The sequence below is a fragment of the Hemiscyllium ocellatum genome, chromosome 10, assembly GCF_020745735.1.
Source record: "Hemiscyllium ocellatum isolate sHemOce1 chromosome 10, sHemOce1.pat.X.cur, whole genome shotgun sequence".
Classification (NCBI taxonomy): Eukaryota; Metazoa; Chordata; class Chondrichthyes; order Orectolobiformes; family Hemiscylliidae; genus Hemiscyllium; species Hemiscyllium ocellatum.
Genome location: NC_083410.1, coordinates 66713926 through 66729242, shown reverse-complemented (window position 1 = coordinate 66729242; position 15317 = coordinate 66713926). Strand labels below are relative to the sequence as shown.

General features: G+C 39.4%; 1 protein-coding gene across 1 annotated transcript in view; it reads right to left on the bottom strand.

The window, feature by feature from the left end:
- LOC132819562 (chitin synthase chs-2-like) overlaps nucleotides 1–15317 on the bottom strand; it is a 96692-nt gene that overhangs the window by 42593 nt on the left and 38782 nt on the right. The window contains exons 2-4 of the mRNA XM_060831131.1: nucleotides 5992–6123; nucleotides 3007–3183; nucleotides 2147–2640 (exon numbers count right to left, since the gene is read on the bottom strand). Of these exons, the coding sequence (XP_060687114.1) occupies nucleotides 2147–2640; nucleotides 3007–3183; nucleotides 5992–6123 (803 nt within the window). The remainder of the gene's footprint in view (nucleotides 1–2146; nucleotides 2641–3006; nucleotides 3184–5991; nucleotides 6124–15317) is intronic.

The following is a 15317-nucleotide window of genomic DNA, read 5'->3' as shown; positions in this document are numbered from 1 at the left end:
TATTGTACTCTATGCTACTTTCTCCCCACCCCCACCCTCCTCTCATTTATCTCTGCACCCTTTAGGCAGTCTGCCTGTATTCCTAATGAAGGGCTTTTGCCCGAAACGTCGATTTTACTGCTCCTCAGATGCTGCCTGAACTGTTGTGCTTTTCCAGCACCACTCTAATCTAGACCCCTATCCCTAACTGCCCTGAAGAAGGTAAAAGTGAGCTGCCTACTTAACTGCTGCAGTCCTTGTGGTATAGGGTCATCTACAGTGCTGTTTAGGAAGGAAGTGAGTTTCAGGATTTTAATCCAGCTACAATGAAAAGGAAGCAATAAAGTTTAAAGTCAGGATGGTATGCTTCTTGGAAGAGATCTTACAGGTGGTAGACTTCCTATGTATCCACTGTCCTTGTTCTTCGAGATGGTAGAGGTCATGGATTTGGAAGATGCTGTTGAAGGAGTCTTGGTGAGTTGTTGCAGTACAGATACTTCACAGTTTCTGCCACAATGCATTAGTGGTGAAGGGAGTGAATGTTGAAGGTGGTGAATGGGGTGTCAGCCGAATGGGCTGCTTTACCCTGGATGGTATTGAAATTGCTGAGAGTTGTTCGCACTGCACTCATCCAGGGAAGCAGAGAGTATTCTATCACATTCCTAACTTATGCCATGCAAATGATGGACATGCATTGAAGAGACAGGAGAGTTATTCAGCTCAGAATTCTTCTGTTCTTGTCACCAGTATATTAAATGGCTGAATCAGTTCAGTTTCTCGTCAATAATAACTCAGGACATCGCTAGTAGGGAATTCGGTGATGGTGATGCAGAAACATCTGAACATATGGGTGGCATGGAGGCTCGGTGGTTAGCGCTGCTGCCTCACAACGCCAGGGACCCAGGTTCGATTCCAGCCTTGGGCGACTGTCTGTGTGGAGTTTGCACTTTTTCTCCATGTCTGCGTGGGTTTCCTCTGGGTGCTCTGGTTTCCTCCCACAGTCCAAAGATGTGCAGGTTGGGTGATTTGGCCATTCTAAATTGCAGGTAGTGTTAGGTGCATTAGTCCGAGGGAAATGGGTCTGGGTGGGTTACTCTTCAGAGGGTCATTGTGGACTTGTTGGGCCAAAAGGCCTGCTTCCACATAGTAGGAATCTAATCTAAAAAAAACTGAACATCATAGGCAAATAGATTCTCTCTTGTTGGGGTTGTCATTCTCTGGCACTTGCAAGGCACAAATATTATTTATAAACATTGCATATCAGCTGAAACCTAAATGTTGTCCAGATCTTGCTTTATGCAGAGACAGCTTTAGTATCTGAAAAGTAGCAGATAGGACTGAACATTGTGCAATTGTCAGTGAACATGATGTTTTTAAATTCATAGGATGTGGGCAACACTGGCTAGAACAGTATTTATTACCCACCTCTAATTGCCCAAAGAGCAGATAAGAGTCAAGTACATTGCTATGGATCTACACTCACATGTAGACCAAACCAGGTAAGAATAGCAAAAGAGAAAATGCTGGAAAATCTCAGCAGGTCTGGCAGCATCTGTAAGGAGAGATAAGAGCTGACGTTTCGAGTCTAACTGACCCTTTGTCAGGTAAGGATAGCAGATTCCTTCCCTGAGGACATTACTCAACCAGGTGGGTTTTTCCAACAGTTTTCAAACAATTCAAAGAAAATGTCAAAATAAATCTTCTTTCATGTCCATATGTCTTTTTATCTCCAAGGCCATGCAAGGCAGTGACCTGGGGACTGCATGCTCAGTCCTACGTGGTTGGCAACCTTACTGTCCCAAATAAATCAGGCCATGTTGATTTTGTTGTACTGCCGAGAAACAGAGTGTCATTTTAAAAATCAGAGAAATTGGTCATTCATTGCGGTGCTCTTTAAGCATTACTTTGCACAGAATGTAAGACTGCAGACTTAGCTGTGAATTGCTCAAATGAATTTCCTTCAGGGTAAAGGATAACAGTCATCTGTGAATGAAATAAGTTTGTTTCTCCACTTGGCACATATTTTTGTCATTCAAAAAGAAAAAAAAATGCTGCAGAACGACAGAATGTTAACAGGGAAGCCAAATAAGCTTCCTTTACTAAACAATTCTGGAGAAAAAATATCTTTCCATAAAAACATCAGGAAGAAAATATATGAGGGTTTTACCTTTTATCCTTCTTCTCTTTCTTTTTCTGGACCCGTGTGTTAAGCAGCATTGACTGTTCCATGAAGGCCGCCTCATACAGTCGTCGGACAAACAGCTGGGATGTCCTTTCAATCCTTTGAATGTGCTGGCCCCACACGTAGAATGTTGAGAAAATCAGTCCTAGCCAAAAGCATACAGCCATGGAGCCAAGCAGTGCCAAGCCAACTTTGTTGGAAATTAATATTGCTTCTGCTCTGCAAAGGCTGCGAGGAATTTCTAAAAGTAGGATTTGCACAGAATCGCTATCGTTGGAGGTTTTTAAATTGTGGCATAGGGCAGTCAAGTTAAAGCTATCTGCTTTGCCATATTTATTGAAGCTGTCATACAACACAATCAAAAAAGCAAAAAATACAATTGGTGTGGCTAATATGGAAGGCATAGCAAAGCTGCGTCTGACTGCATGCATTTTACACACCAGAACCCCAAACCAGTGACAAAGAGCAGAAGAAATCCCCTGTATTCCAAAGAGGCACAAAATAATGTTTAAATCGAATTGAGAGACTGTTTTTACATCTTCCCACTTATATTCCTTCACTGGAATCCAAGCTGCCACTACAGTACCAATAACTAGAATTCGCACTGTACTAGTACAAACATATGTGATGTTTCTGGTACATTGCAAGTTTTCCCTTATATTTTCCATTATTCCAATTTTGCAGTATGATGTAAAATTTTCCCACCAATTGAAAGATATGAAAATTAAGGCAACTATTGCAAGGGCCACGTATGGTTTAATGTGTTTAACCTCTTCTGAATGTTGCTGTGGGTTGTGAGCTAAAATGAAAAGCAAGAGACCCAGGAAAACAAAACCAAAGCCTACCAATGGAAGCAACATAGAAGATTTGAGTGGTTTCAGCTGAAATACTACTTGCAGAAGAGCAGGAAGAAGGCAAACACCATTCAAAATATACAAATTGGTTATAATGTCAAAGTGAGGCATGCAGACCAGGACCAAGATTGAAGTGCCAAAAGCAACAACTGCTTCAATCAAACAAACCTGGAAAGAAAATGAGAGAAAGGGCAGAAAGAAAATCCACAAAGTTAAATTATAATATTGCATTATACTTAAAGAAGATTAATCATTAAAATAAGGTTTTGATCCAACATGGATTTGCATTCATGCTCAATTAGTTCAGTTTGTTGTGATAGTTAAGTTCTGAATGTTGTCTACAGCTAGTGCTGAAATAGCTCCTTTGGTACAATTTTCAGATTACTGAAGTCAATGAATTTAAATATCAGGTGTACAACGGTGGTCAGTCAAATAGCACCCAGCTACAATTTCATATGATATATGCATCTGCTGGTTTGACTTTCTCTTGCAGGATGTGAGATCCAAATACAGAGGCTTAATTTTTTTTCCAAAACATACCAGTAAATCTCAAATTCTGCTCTGACCATGATACTTCATAATTTCACTGACTCAACTGAAAATTTATGCATGATGAATTCATAGCATCAGCTAGCCATTTAAATTATAAGCTGCTGGGTTGGTGGCACAGAGGCTCAATAGTTACCACTGCTACCTCACAGCAACAGAGGCCTGGGCTCAATTCCAGCATTAGATGAATGTCTGTATGGAGTTTGCACATTCTTCCTGTGTCCACATGGGTTTCCTCCAGGTGCTCCAGTTTCCACCCCCAGTGCAGGTTAGGGTGAATTAGCCATGCTAAATTTCCATAATGTTCAGGGATGTATAAATTAGGTGGCTTGGCCATGGGGAATGCAGGAATTTCAATGGATGATGAATTTGAAGTGTTTTACAAGACTTTACTGAGGTGAACTAATTTAAATGTAGTAAACATGTTTAATTAAAGAGGTTTTTTCTCAATATTAAAATCTGCAATGCCACACACTAAATTGATCTTTTTTTTTCTCACACCTATGGATGTGTTCTGAGATCTTCTGTGGTAAATACTAAGTGACTTAACACAAGAGGTGAAAAGGAAAGGGTGTTGATTATGAGTATGGTTTGGCATACGGCTGTAAAAATTGATATACAATGAATGTGGAATGGGAAAAGTTTGTGTGTATGTATGTGTGTTTGTGAGAGTGAGAGAGAGAAAGATGAAGGGAGTGTGTGGGGGGGTGTGTGTGGGGTTAGGAGAGGTGAAGACATGTTTTATGCACTAATCTTTTCGGTTTTACACGCAGTGACAGGGCCCTAAAGTAGGCTTTCCACCTCTCTTGCTTTTTCACTGAACATCCTCTTCAGGTCTTCTGGGATCGTCAGCCCCAATTTGTACTCTAGCTTATTTTTTATTCTCTCACATAATGTCAGCATGGTTGGCTTGGCCAGTATTTATTGCCCATCTCCAATTGGTCAAAGGGCAGCTGGAAGTCAACCACATTGGTGACAGTCTGGAGTCACGTATGTGTCAACCATATAGGACAGGAATTTCCTTTCTAAAGGAGATTAGTGAACCATATGTGTTTTTCCTCCAATAATGGTTTCATGAATTAATTCAACTTCCACCATCTACCACTGCATGATTTGAACACAGGTCCTCGGAACCTAGATCTCTGGATTGACAGTCAAGTGGTAATTGCACTAGGTCATTGTCTCCCCATAAGGCTGGTAGCTACACTCAAAAGTCAGGTTCATGGAACTAGGGTCTCTCCCATCTCTGCGCACAATCAGGGAACAAAAATTGGGGCCAGGTTATGAGAACTACTTGTGATATTTAATAAATCACAAATGAAATGTTCAAAATATGTTATCTTTCTGTTTTCTTGTTTCCTAATGTCTTTTGAGAAATAACTTTGTAAAGTTAGCTAAAAAAATTCTAAAATGACAACTAATTTACTCCTTCAAAAAGAACACACTTGGATGAGTGAACTTAATGTGTTAAGGTTAAAGTTGTCCCTTTCCAAATTTTGCAGATTTATTCTCAGATAATCAGGTTTGTCAATATTTATTACTTCCTAAGAGCTCCTGGTTTGTGTCAATTCCTTGTCAATTCATCATTGAAAGGCACAAAAATATTTACATAACTTGAAGAGACATTAAAATTATATATTTTTTGAAAATATAGAAGCTCTTTGAGTGACTAAAGCACTTAAAGTTGCATTGAGTGATATGTGCTGAATATGGACAGAATATAGACAATGTCTATTTTTTTTTCTGATGTTTTCATAGAGGCATGAACTAAAACTGTGCAAAACAATTGCTGCATCAGTTCTACCCCCAAATTCTGCCACAATCATAACATAAGCTTCTCTCCAAGTATTTTTTATTTATACTTGAGATATAGGTGTTGCTGGCCAAGCCAACTTTTATCATCCTTCTCTAATTGCTCAGAAAGCAAATAAGAGTTAACTGTATTGCCTTGGGTCTGCAGTTCATACTGTCCAGACAAGGATGGCAGATTACATTCTCTGAAATACATTTTACAACAATTGACAGTTATTGATCATCAGTTGAGCAACTCTTTGTAACAAGGTCAACCAGGTGGACCTCATAGAATATGAGTTCCCTCATTGAGGCTGTTAATTAAGACCAGGTATGTCAGCTGGCTCTGAGGAAGCTAGATCGTTAAGGACTCTCCACATGTAAATAAAGGGTGACTTGGTGATGGGATACTGGCCTCTGCAGAGTCAAATTCCCCCATCTGCCATGATTTGAATCCAAGTCCTCAAGACATGAGCTTGGGGTTTTGGTTTACTAGTTCAGTGATATTATAAATATACCCTTCTATTCCTTAATTTCTTTTTCTAGAAAACCTGAAAGCTCTTAAATTGAATTTTTAAAAAATCTTACCATTCCTAGAATATTAAATGAAGGAGCATCGGATGATCCAAATGATACCTTCCATAAGGCCTTTGCCAAGGCCAGAACATTAGGTACAACTAATGCACAAGCGAGGACAAGGTGAGTGAAAGGTTTGTTTTCAAAAGGTGATTCACTGTTTGAAGCACTGATCAGTAACAGAAGACTGGCCTGTGAAACATAAAAGTGCATATTCTTCAACACAAATACCACTCACTAAACATGTCAGAAAACTGCAAAATAGTGACTCTTTTACATGATATTTTGTCACAGCACTTACACCAGCAAAAGTGATGACCCTATCAACAAGGAGAACCTGGTTGGAATTAATTAATCAACATTTGAAAGTGAGCAATCATCATTGGGTCATTGCTTTGCTTGAACCTTTCCATGTCAGACACTGCTCTGAACTTTTTTGTGAGTCTTCCGAGCCCAGCTTTTCCAGAAATGAGGAGCACAGTATCCAAAGAAGTAATCTATCGCAGTGTTGTATCTTTGGGGGAAAGCAAGATATGTCCTTTCCTTATACCACTAGCTGCATTTTGGGTAGCCTAGTGACCCAACAGACTTCACTTCTCCCCTTGGCTGATCTGTACATCAGGTATCTCCTACCACCAGGTCACTGGGTGGAACAAAGACTGAAGCTGAGAACACTTCCTGTCAGTAAATCCTTCCCTTCAACACATTATGCTCTGTTGTCAGTCCAAAATGAAGTAGACCCCAAAAGCTCGATTACCACTCTGACTTGGCACAACCTGACAATAGCCCCAGTGACCTGGCCACAACGCCAGATCTCCTGAATATCCATCAAAATCCTGAGTATCTCTTCAGTCCAACCTGACAACCATGACCAACTGCACTATCCTGATCACTCTACCATACACCCGATCTGGCCCTGCCCACCTCCTACCAACCAACTAGCTTCCAACTTTACTAATCAGCTCCCCTCCACCAGCTGACTAGCCCAACCCAATCCAATCTGATGACCCTTTCCCACCTTCCATCACCTGACTTGACTTCACAACTAAACTTGACTCCCCTCAAACCACCTACAGCTCACCCACCTACTCACTTTATCCACCTGCCATCCTACGTAACTTCCATTCTACTACCTGTCACATGGATTCTAGACTTTTGTACCTAAACTTTCCTTTTGCACTGAAATAAAGCTTCTCTTTAATTTGTACATGAGTGATGCAGAGTCCAGTTCGCTTTGCCATTTTTCTTTTACAATAAATTCTGGTCCATTAATAGGTTTTGCTTCATACTAATGCCATTTAGAGTCATAGAGATGTACAACATGGAAACAGGCCCTTCAGTCCAACAAGTCCATGCTGACCAGATATTCCCAACCCAATCTAGTCCCACCTGCCAGCACCCGGCCCATATCCCTTCAAACCCTTCGTATTCACATGCCCATCCAGATGCCTTTTAAAATGTTGCAATTGTACCAGCCTCCACTGCATCCCAAAACATATCTTCATGTTATTAATGTAGTTGTAATGAAACATTACAATCTTTCTGATCTCACTCGTCTTCTGAAGTACCAGATACCCCTCAGAGGTTACTAGATACCCCTCAGAAAGTACCAGATGCCAGTTAGAAACTACCGGGTACCCCTCAGAAATCCCAATTCAAAGGCTTAAGAACAAAACTAGATCGATAGTAGACCGGAGTGCTGCACTGTCATGCGCTCATTTCTTTTGGATGAAACATTAATTTGAAGCCCCTATCTGTAATCTCAGGTGGGTGTAAAATGTTCCATGGCACTATTTGAGGTATCCTAGTTACCCCCACAATAGTTATCTCTCAATGACTACTCAAAACAAGTCTTCTGACTATTTATTTCATGCTGTATTTTTCAAAGAATAATTAATGAGTAGTGAAAATGCTCTGGGCATCCTGAAATCTGAAAAGGTATTGAAAGGAACACTATAATGCTATTATTAATAATTACAGTAATTGATTTGGAACATAACAAAAGGTGCTGAATAACTTTAAGACTTTTATTTAAATGTTCAGTGCTGTTTCTTTAAGGATGTACTGACCTTGCTGAGAAAGATTAACCCCAGCACACAGACTCCAAAAATGAAGCAGATTACGTATTGCAAGAGTAACACAAATTTCCCCGTGACTTCTTCATCGTCATTTACCATTTTCAACATAAATGGATCCCACGTTTTCCTGAAACTAAACAAAGAAATATATAATGCAGCACCTGCTGCATATTGGCCTTTGAAGAATAATCATTTAAATATATAAAATTCAGTTAGTTTTATTTTGAGTAATATTATCCAGATGTTTACATATCTTAATTGGTGATGAATAAAACTGAGACAGAGCAGGTATGCAGGTGAACAGTACAATTTAGAATTTCTTTGTACTTCAACATCAATCACAAATTCCCAAAACCTGCAGTGTTCAACTTGAAAAAATTATTTGTAATTAATTGACTTTGTAAAGAAAACTAATCAGCACTTGACCAATCTTGCATGTTTAATACCTTGTTACCTTGAATAAGAATTCCTTTCATACTGCTCTAAAATTATTTCGATTACTGAAATATTTTTAGGCACAGATGTTTCCCCTCCACACAATGTGTCCAAAGATTTCAAATATACATGGTTGCAGAACGTATTGTTTTAAATTAATAAAGCGCTCTCTAAGATTTTCCACTACTCACTTAATTTGCAAAACTAGTTCTAAAAACTGATATTTAATATCACATAATCTATATATCAAATAATATTTTAAACATTTTACAGAATTGTTTATAGATACAGTTTTAGAAATAAACTAATATCACAAGATAATTTTTAAAAGTTTTACCTGCTTCTATGCAGTCTTTTTGCCTCATTGGTATCTTGATCCTTACTCTCCATTTCTTCAATAATGATTAATAAATGTTATTTACAAAGTGCATTCAGTTAGAGTAAGCCAAAGGCACTGAATATGATCTATATATACACCCGTTGCATTTGTCCTTAGAGGTGTGGTGCTCATTTTACATATTCAGCCACACCTATCTTCAGAGCTATATCAGAGACAGTTTTCTAGAGAAAAGAGTCGGTCTCATATGTAGATGTTTTATCATTTCCTAAAATAACATAACTTGTTTTCCTGTTTAACATGTTTAATGTTTACATGCAATTGCTATGACTAAGGATTCAATAACAATGGGATCTGATTAAAAATTTTGATCAGCAGCTTAAGCAATCTAAGCTAAAAACGTATCTGCTGGAACTGTGCAGATCTTTTTGATACCTGTCTAATTAAATAGTTAGCCAGTTTGATGCATTTGATGTGATTTACTAATCTGGAATCATAACATTTGTGTATTAGGAATATTTGTTTGGATACTTCACCTGCCACAGTTGAATGTGTTAAGAAGCTTTAGCCAGGTTTACTACACAATGGCACTTCACTCATTTCTTTGTGCAAGTTAAATATCAGATAGGCAGCACTATTTTTCATAGTTGTTGGCACAGCCACAAGAAAATAGACACATCCTTAATTAAGCTGTTCCAGTACAGTTACAACCTGTCTTGCAATGTGGAATGTCATTTAAGGAATACTGAAAGGGAACGCTGGTGATAATGTGCTGTGCTGGTCAAAATGGCAGAAGACAATCCATTGAATCTGATGTCTGTTGGGATGGAAATTGAAAACAAAGGAAAGCCATACCATGATTCTGGGAAGGAAGGGACGTGGTGAAAATAGGAATGGATGGACATGCTGAGTGGGAATCTGAGGTTCAAGGGAAAATGGAGACACGCTGACAACACTGGTGTAAAAAATTGGTGTCATGAAAATGGATGTGAGGAAGCAGTCGAGGTAGCTGTCGGAGTCTGAGAGTTAGTAATGGACATTACTTGATAGCTCCACCTCCAAGAATGGAGACAGAGAATTTGAGGAAGGATCTGAAATCAGTTGGTGAATGTAGGGAAGGATGGAATGTTTGCCTCCATAGATACCGTCATACCTAAGTTTCTTCATTTTCTTTTTGTTTTATTTTAGATTTTCAACAAGCTTTGATAATAACCCCAGCCTCCATCTTTGTTTTTGATCTGGTTTGTTTTCTTCAACCTTTCATATTGGCATTCAGGTGTGTTTTTATATGCAACTCATATCCCATGTTGACAGAACCTTCATTTTTCCAAACTATCCATTGCCACTCTTTGTCTTATCATGAATTTTTTTGTTGTTCAATCGCCCCTTCCCTCCACCAGCCACAGAGCTTTGTTTCCTGCCAACTTTTAGGGGATTGAAACTCTTACTGTACTCCTGTCTAAGGTTCTGGTGAAAGGTCATCAACCAGAAACGTTTACATAGATGCTGCCTAACATGCTCAGTATTTCCAGTATATTTTGTTCTTATTTCAGACATCCAGCAACTTCGTATTTTGCTTTTGTAAAAATGTTAGCGATTGATATAGAACAGATATCAGAGGTAGCTTCTTTACTCAGAGAGTAGTAGGGTCATGGAATGTACTGTTTGCAACAGTAGTAGACTCGCCAATGTTAAGGGCATTTAAATGGTCATTGGATAAACATGTGGATGAAAATATAATAGTGTAAGATAGATGGGCTTCAGATTGGTTCAGACAGGTCAGTGCAACATCGAAGGCCGGAAGGCCTGTACTGTGCTGTAATGTTTTATGTTCTGTAGATTCAAACTCTGGACATAAATAAATAGCAATGGCAGAATTGATTCCTTGAGTGAGAAAGATCAGATGCCTCACTCCTAATTGAAAGAAAACTTGTTTTTCACAGTTCTTTATTGTGTCCTGTAATTCCACCACAAATGTAATGTTACTATGAAACATAAAGTTTGCATTTGTTTTAACTATTCCTGTTCAGTTTAGAGGGAACCATAAGAGCACTTACAGGATATAAAATAAGCTTGCACGCTTGAAATGCCATTCAGTCTTTGCTTTGGTAACCTTGCTAAAATCCTTGAAGCGTAGGTTGGGCTATGCAACATGAGCTGCTACACCCAGCTAGTGAGACGAAGCAGTTCTCTCTGGAAATATACGATGCTCATACAGAATAAATGTTAGCTCCAAAATTTTTTCTTTTATTCTGTTTTGGTTTCCAAACAAAATTAAGACAATTATGGCAAAACCACAAGTCTGTCAAAACTTGAGAATGCCTTGGATTATTTTTAAATGTTTAATTTGCTTTATACATCTTTATTTTACAGTTTTTCCATAACATGTCCAAGTCAGCAAGCAAGACACTTCCTTCCAAACTGTTGCCAAGAAAATTGTGACTACTGGGTACAGAGGAGTGCCTGAAATGTAAGAATAGGAGTAAACCAATTTAGCTCCTTGCAACTTTTTTTGGCATTCAATTACTTCATCTCCACCAACCCAACGTTCATCCATTATGTTTTATGTATTTTGTGCTGAAAATTAATGAGGCTACTGAATTTACAATCTTTTGAATGAGCGCTTTCCAGACTTCTATTTGTTTTAGGTTAATTTTTACCCCTGAACACCTCTGGTCCATGACCCAAACTTTCTTCTAGCCAGTCATTTTAACACAGCATCCTGCTTGCATGCTCACTTGGCATACTGTAGTGTTCCAACAAATCACAGCGCAAACAGGAGGAACAATATCTCAAAGAACAAAGAAAAATACAGCGCAGAAACAGCCTCTTCAGCCCTCCAAGCCTGTGCTGATGCATTTTATGCTTCCATACTAAAACAGTCTTCACTTATAGGATCCTGTATCCCTCTATTCCCTTCCTATTCATCGAGGCATTTCTTGAATGCTGCTATTGTGTCTGCTTCCACTATCTCCTCTGACATCACGTTCCAGGAACTCATCACCTCTGAGTGAAAAACTTGCCTTGCAGATCTCTTTTGAATTTCCCCCACCCCTCCGGCACCTTGAACGTGTGTTCCCTAGTAATTGACCCTTTCATCCCAGGAAAAAGCCTCATACTTTCCACTCTATCCATGCCATTCACAGACTTATAAACTTCTGTCAGGGTGCCTCTCAACCTCCTGCGTTCCAGTGAAAACAAACCCATCTAGCCAACTGTTCTTCAAAGCCAAAACTAAACCAAATTAGAAAAAAACTTGAACCAAGAGAACTGGCCACCCCTCAGCCATTGTTCAAAATAACTATTTCCAGATAAATCAGCACCTCTGCCTTCACAAATAAACAAGAACAACATAACCTTGTTAAAGGGGCAGCATCATCACATGGGCAACATCCTGGTAAACCTTTCCTGTACCCTCTCCAAAGCATCCACATCCTTCTGATAGTCTTGTCAGCAGCACTTTATGCATATTCCAAGCATGGTTTAACTAAAGTTCCATAAATCTGCAGCATAACTTGCCTATCCTTATACGCAATGCCACTTCAAATGAAGGCAAGTATTATACAGGCCTTTTCCACTACCTAATCAACCTGCACTGCTGCCTTCAGTGATCTGTGGTCCTGCACACCCAGATCTCTCTCCATGTCAATACTCCTAAGGATTCTGCCATTCACTGTATAATTACTGTACTCCCGTCTTAAGTTGGTTGTGGTGAAAGGTCATTGACCAAAAATGTTTACGTAGATTCTGCCTAACATGCTGAGTATTTCCAGCACATTTTGTTCTTATTTCAGACATCCAGCAACTTCAGTATTTTGCTTTTGTAAAAATAAGAATGTTAGCGATAGATATAGAACAGATATCAGAGGTAGTTTCTTTACTCAGAGTAGTAGGGGCATGGAATGCATTACCTGCAACAGTAGTAGACTCGCCAATATTAAGGGCATTTAAATGGTCTTTGGATAAACATGTGGATGAAAATGTAATAGTGTAAGTACATTTTACTTTCCTCAAAAACTGCATGAATACATGTAGGATTCTGCAAAACCGTTTTTTTAGATTAGAATCAGTCTGAACATTCTGGCACAGACAGCCTCAAAGGGAGTTGACACTTTCAATAGCTTATCTGGGCTGACATGACACCAATTGTTAAAGTGCACTTGAGACGGTAACTTTTTAAAAATGTTTTGCGATTTACATATGAAAGAACTGAAACCTACATTGTCATTCTAAAAGATGAGAGACTTAACAAACAATCTGAGTCTTCTTCAATATATAATTTCAGTTACATCACACTGTAAACTTTTGCTACAAATTCTGTGTCTTAGAATCTTATTCTCCACTCACCTGGTGAAGGAGCAGCAGTCCAAAAACTACTGTTCTGAAATAAACTTGTTGGACTATAACCTGATGTTATGTGATTTTTAACTAATTTTCACCTGTACTTGACCTTGCAAAAAATGTATCACCCCACATTTGTCAGGATTAAACTCCAACCAAGTTTCTGCTCACACCTCCAACTGATCTATATCCTGCTGTAAATGTGTTGCTGGTCAAAGCACAGCAGGTTAGGCAGCATCTCAGGAATAGAGAATTCGACGTTTCGAGCATAAGCCCTTCATCAGGAATTCCTGATGAAGGGCTTATGCTCGAAACGTCGAATTCTCTATTCCTGAGATGCTGCCTAACCTGCTGTGCTTTGACCAGCAACACATTTGCAGCTGTGATCTCCAGCATCTGCAGACCTCATTTTTTACTCGAAGATTATATCCTGCTGTATCCTCTGACAATCCTCTTAACCCCCCCGACTACCCACAATTCCACTAATCTTTTATCATCCACAAACTTATTAATTAGACCAGCTACATTTTCTTCCAAATCATTTATGTTGACCGCAAACAGCAGAGGTCCCAGCACTGATCCCGATGGAACACCATTAGTCATGACTCTCCATTCCGAAAAGCATCCTTCCACCACTATCCTTTCTCTCCTATGACTAAGCCAATTCTGTATCCATCTTTCCAGCTCACCCCTGATACCATGTGACTCCACCTTTTATACCAGTCTGCCATGAGGGGTCTTGTCGAAGGTTTTACTGAAGTCGAGGTAGACAATACCAACCACCTTTCCCTCAATCATCTTCGTCACCTCCTTGAAAACCTCAATCAAGTTACTGAGGCTAAATCCTCCCCGGACAAAACCATGATATCTATCGCTAATAAGGCCATTTGCTTTTAAATGTGTACAGATCTTGTCCCTGAGAATCTTTTCCAATAATTTCCTTACCACCGACGTAAGGCTCACAGGCCTGTAATTTCCTGGATTATCCCTGGTACCCTTTTTAAACAATGGGACAACATTGACTTTTCTCCAGTTGTCTGGAACCTTACCCATGGCCAAAGAGGATACAAAGTTGTCTGCTAATGCTTCAACAATTTGTTCTCTTTCCTCTCTCAACATTCTGGGATAGATCCCATGAGGATCTAGGGACATATCTACTTCAATACTTTTTAAGATGCACAACACCTCGTCCTTTTTACTAGCAATTTGGCTTAGAAATTCGACACTCCCTTCCCTGAGATCATCCTCCACTAATTCCTTCTCTTTGGTGAATAGTGATACAAAGTATTCTTTTCAGACTTCATATACCTCTTCTGGCTCCACAAATAGACCTTTGTCCTTGAGTGGGTCAATCCTTTCCCTGGCTACCCTCTTGCTTTTATATATGTACAAAAGGCCTTGGGATTTTCTTTAATCCTCTTTGCTAATGACTTTTCATGATCCCTCTTAGCCCTTCTAATTCCTTGTTTAAGTTCTTTCCTACTTTCCTTATATACTTCAACAGCTTTGTCAGGTCCTATCCTTCCTGACTTTATATATGCTTCCTTTTTCTACTTAACCAAGGTCATAACATCCCTGGTTACCCAATGTCCACATAACTTGTTGTACCCCTGCTTCTTTCTCGCAGGAGTGTGCCGCTCCTGAACTCTTATTAACTATCGTTTGAAATACTCCCACACATCCAATATGGATCTACCCTCAAACATAGCCAGCTTCAATCAATATTCTCCGCTTCCTCCACCCCTTTCACATCTCTTTCTATTAAACTCGAAACATCTACATCTAATATTGCTGTGGTTCACCTTCCCCAATTAAACATCTTCACCCGAGGACTGCTTTTATTCCTATCTATGAATATCTTAAAACTCACAGTATTATGGTCTCTATTTGCAAAATGCTCCTACGCTGAGCCTTCATTCACCTGGCTGGGCTCATTTCCCAGAACTGGGTCCAGTATAACCCCTTCCCTGGTTGGACTGTTTATATCCTGTGTCAAGAAACCCTCCTGAATAGTCCTAACAAATTCTGCCCCATCCAAGCCTCTAGCACAAAATAAGTCTGAGTCAATATAGGGCAAGTTAAAAATGACCGACCACAACAACCCTGCAATTTTTACTTCTTTCCAAAATCTGTCTACGTATCCTCTCCTCTAACTCCCCCTGGCTGTTGAAAGGCCTGTAGTATACCCCTAGCAT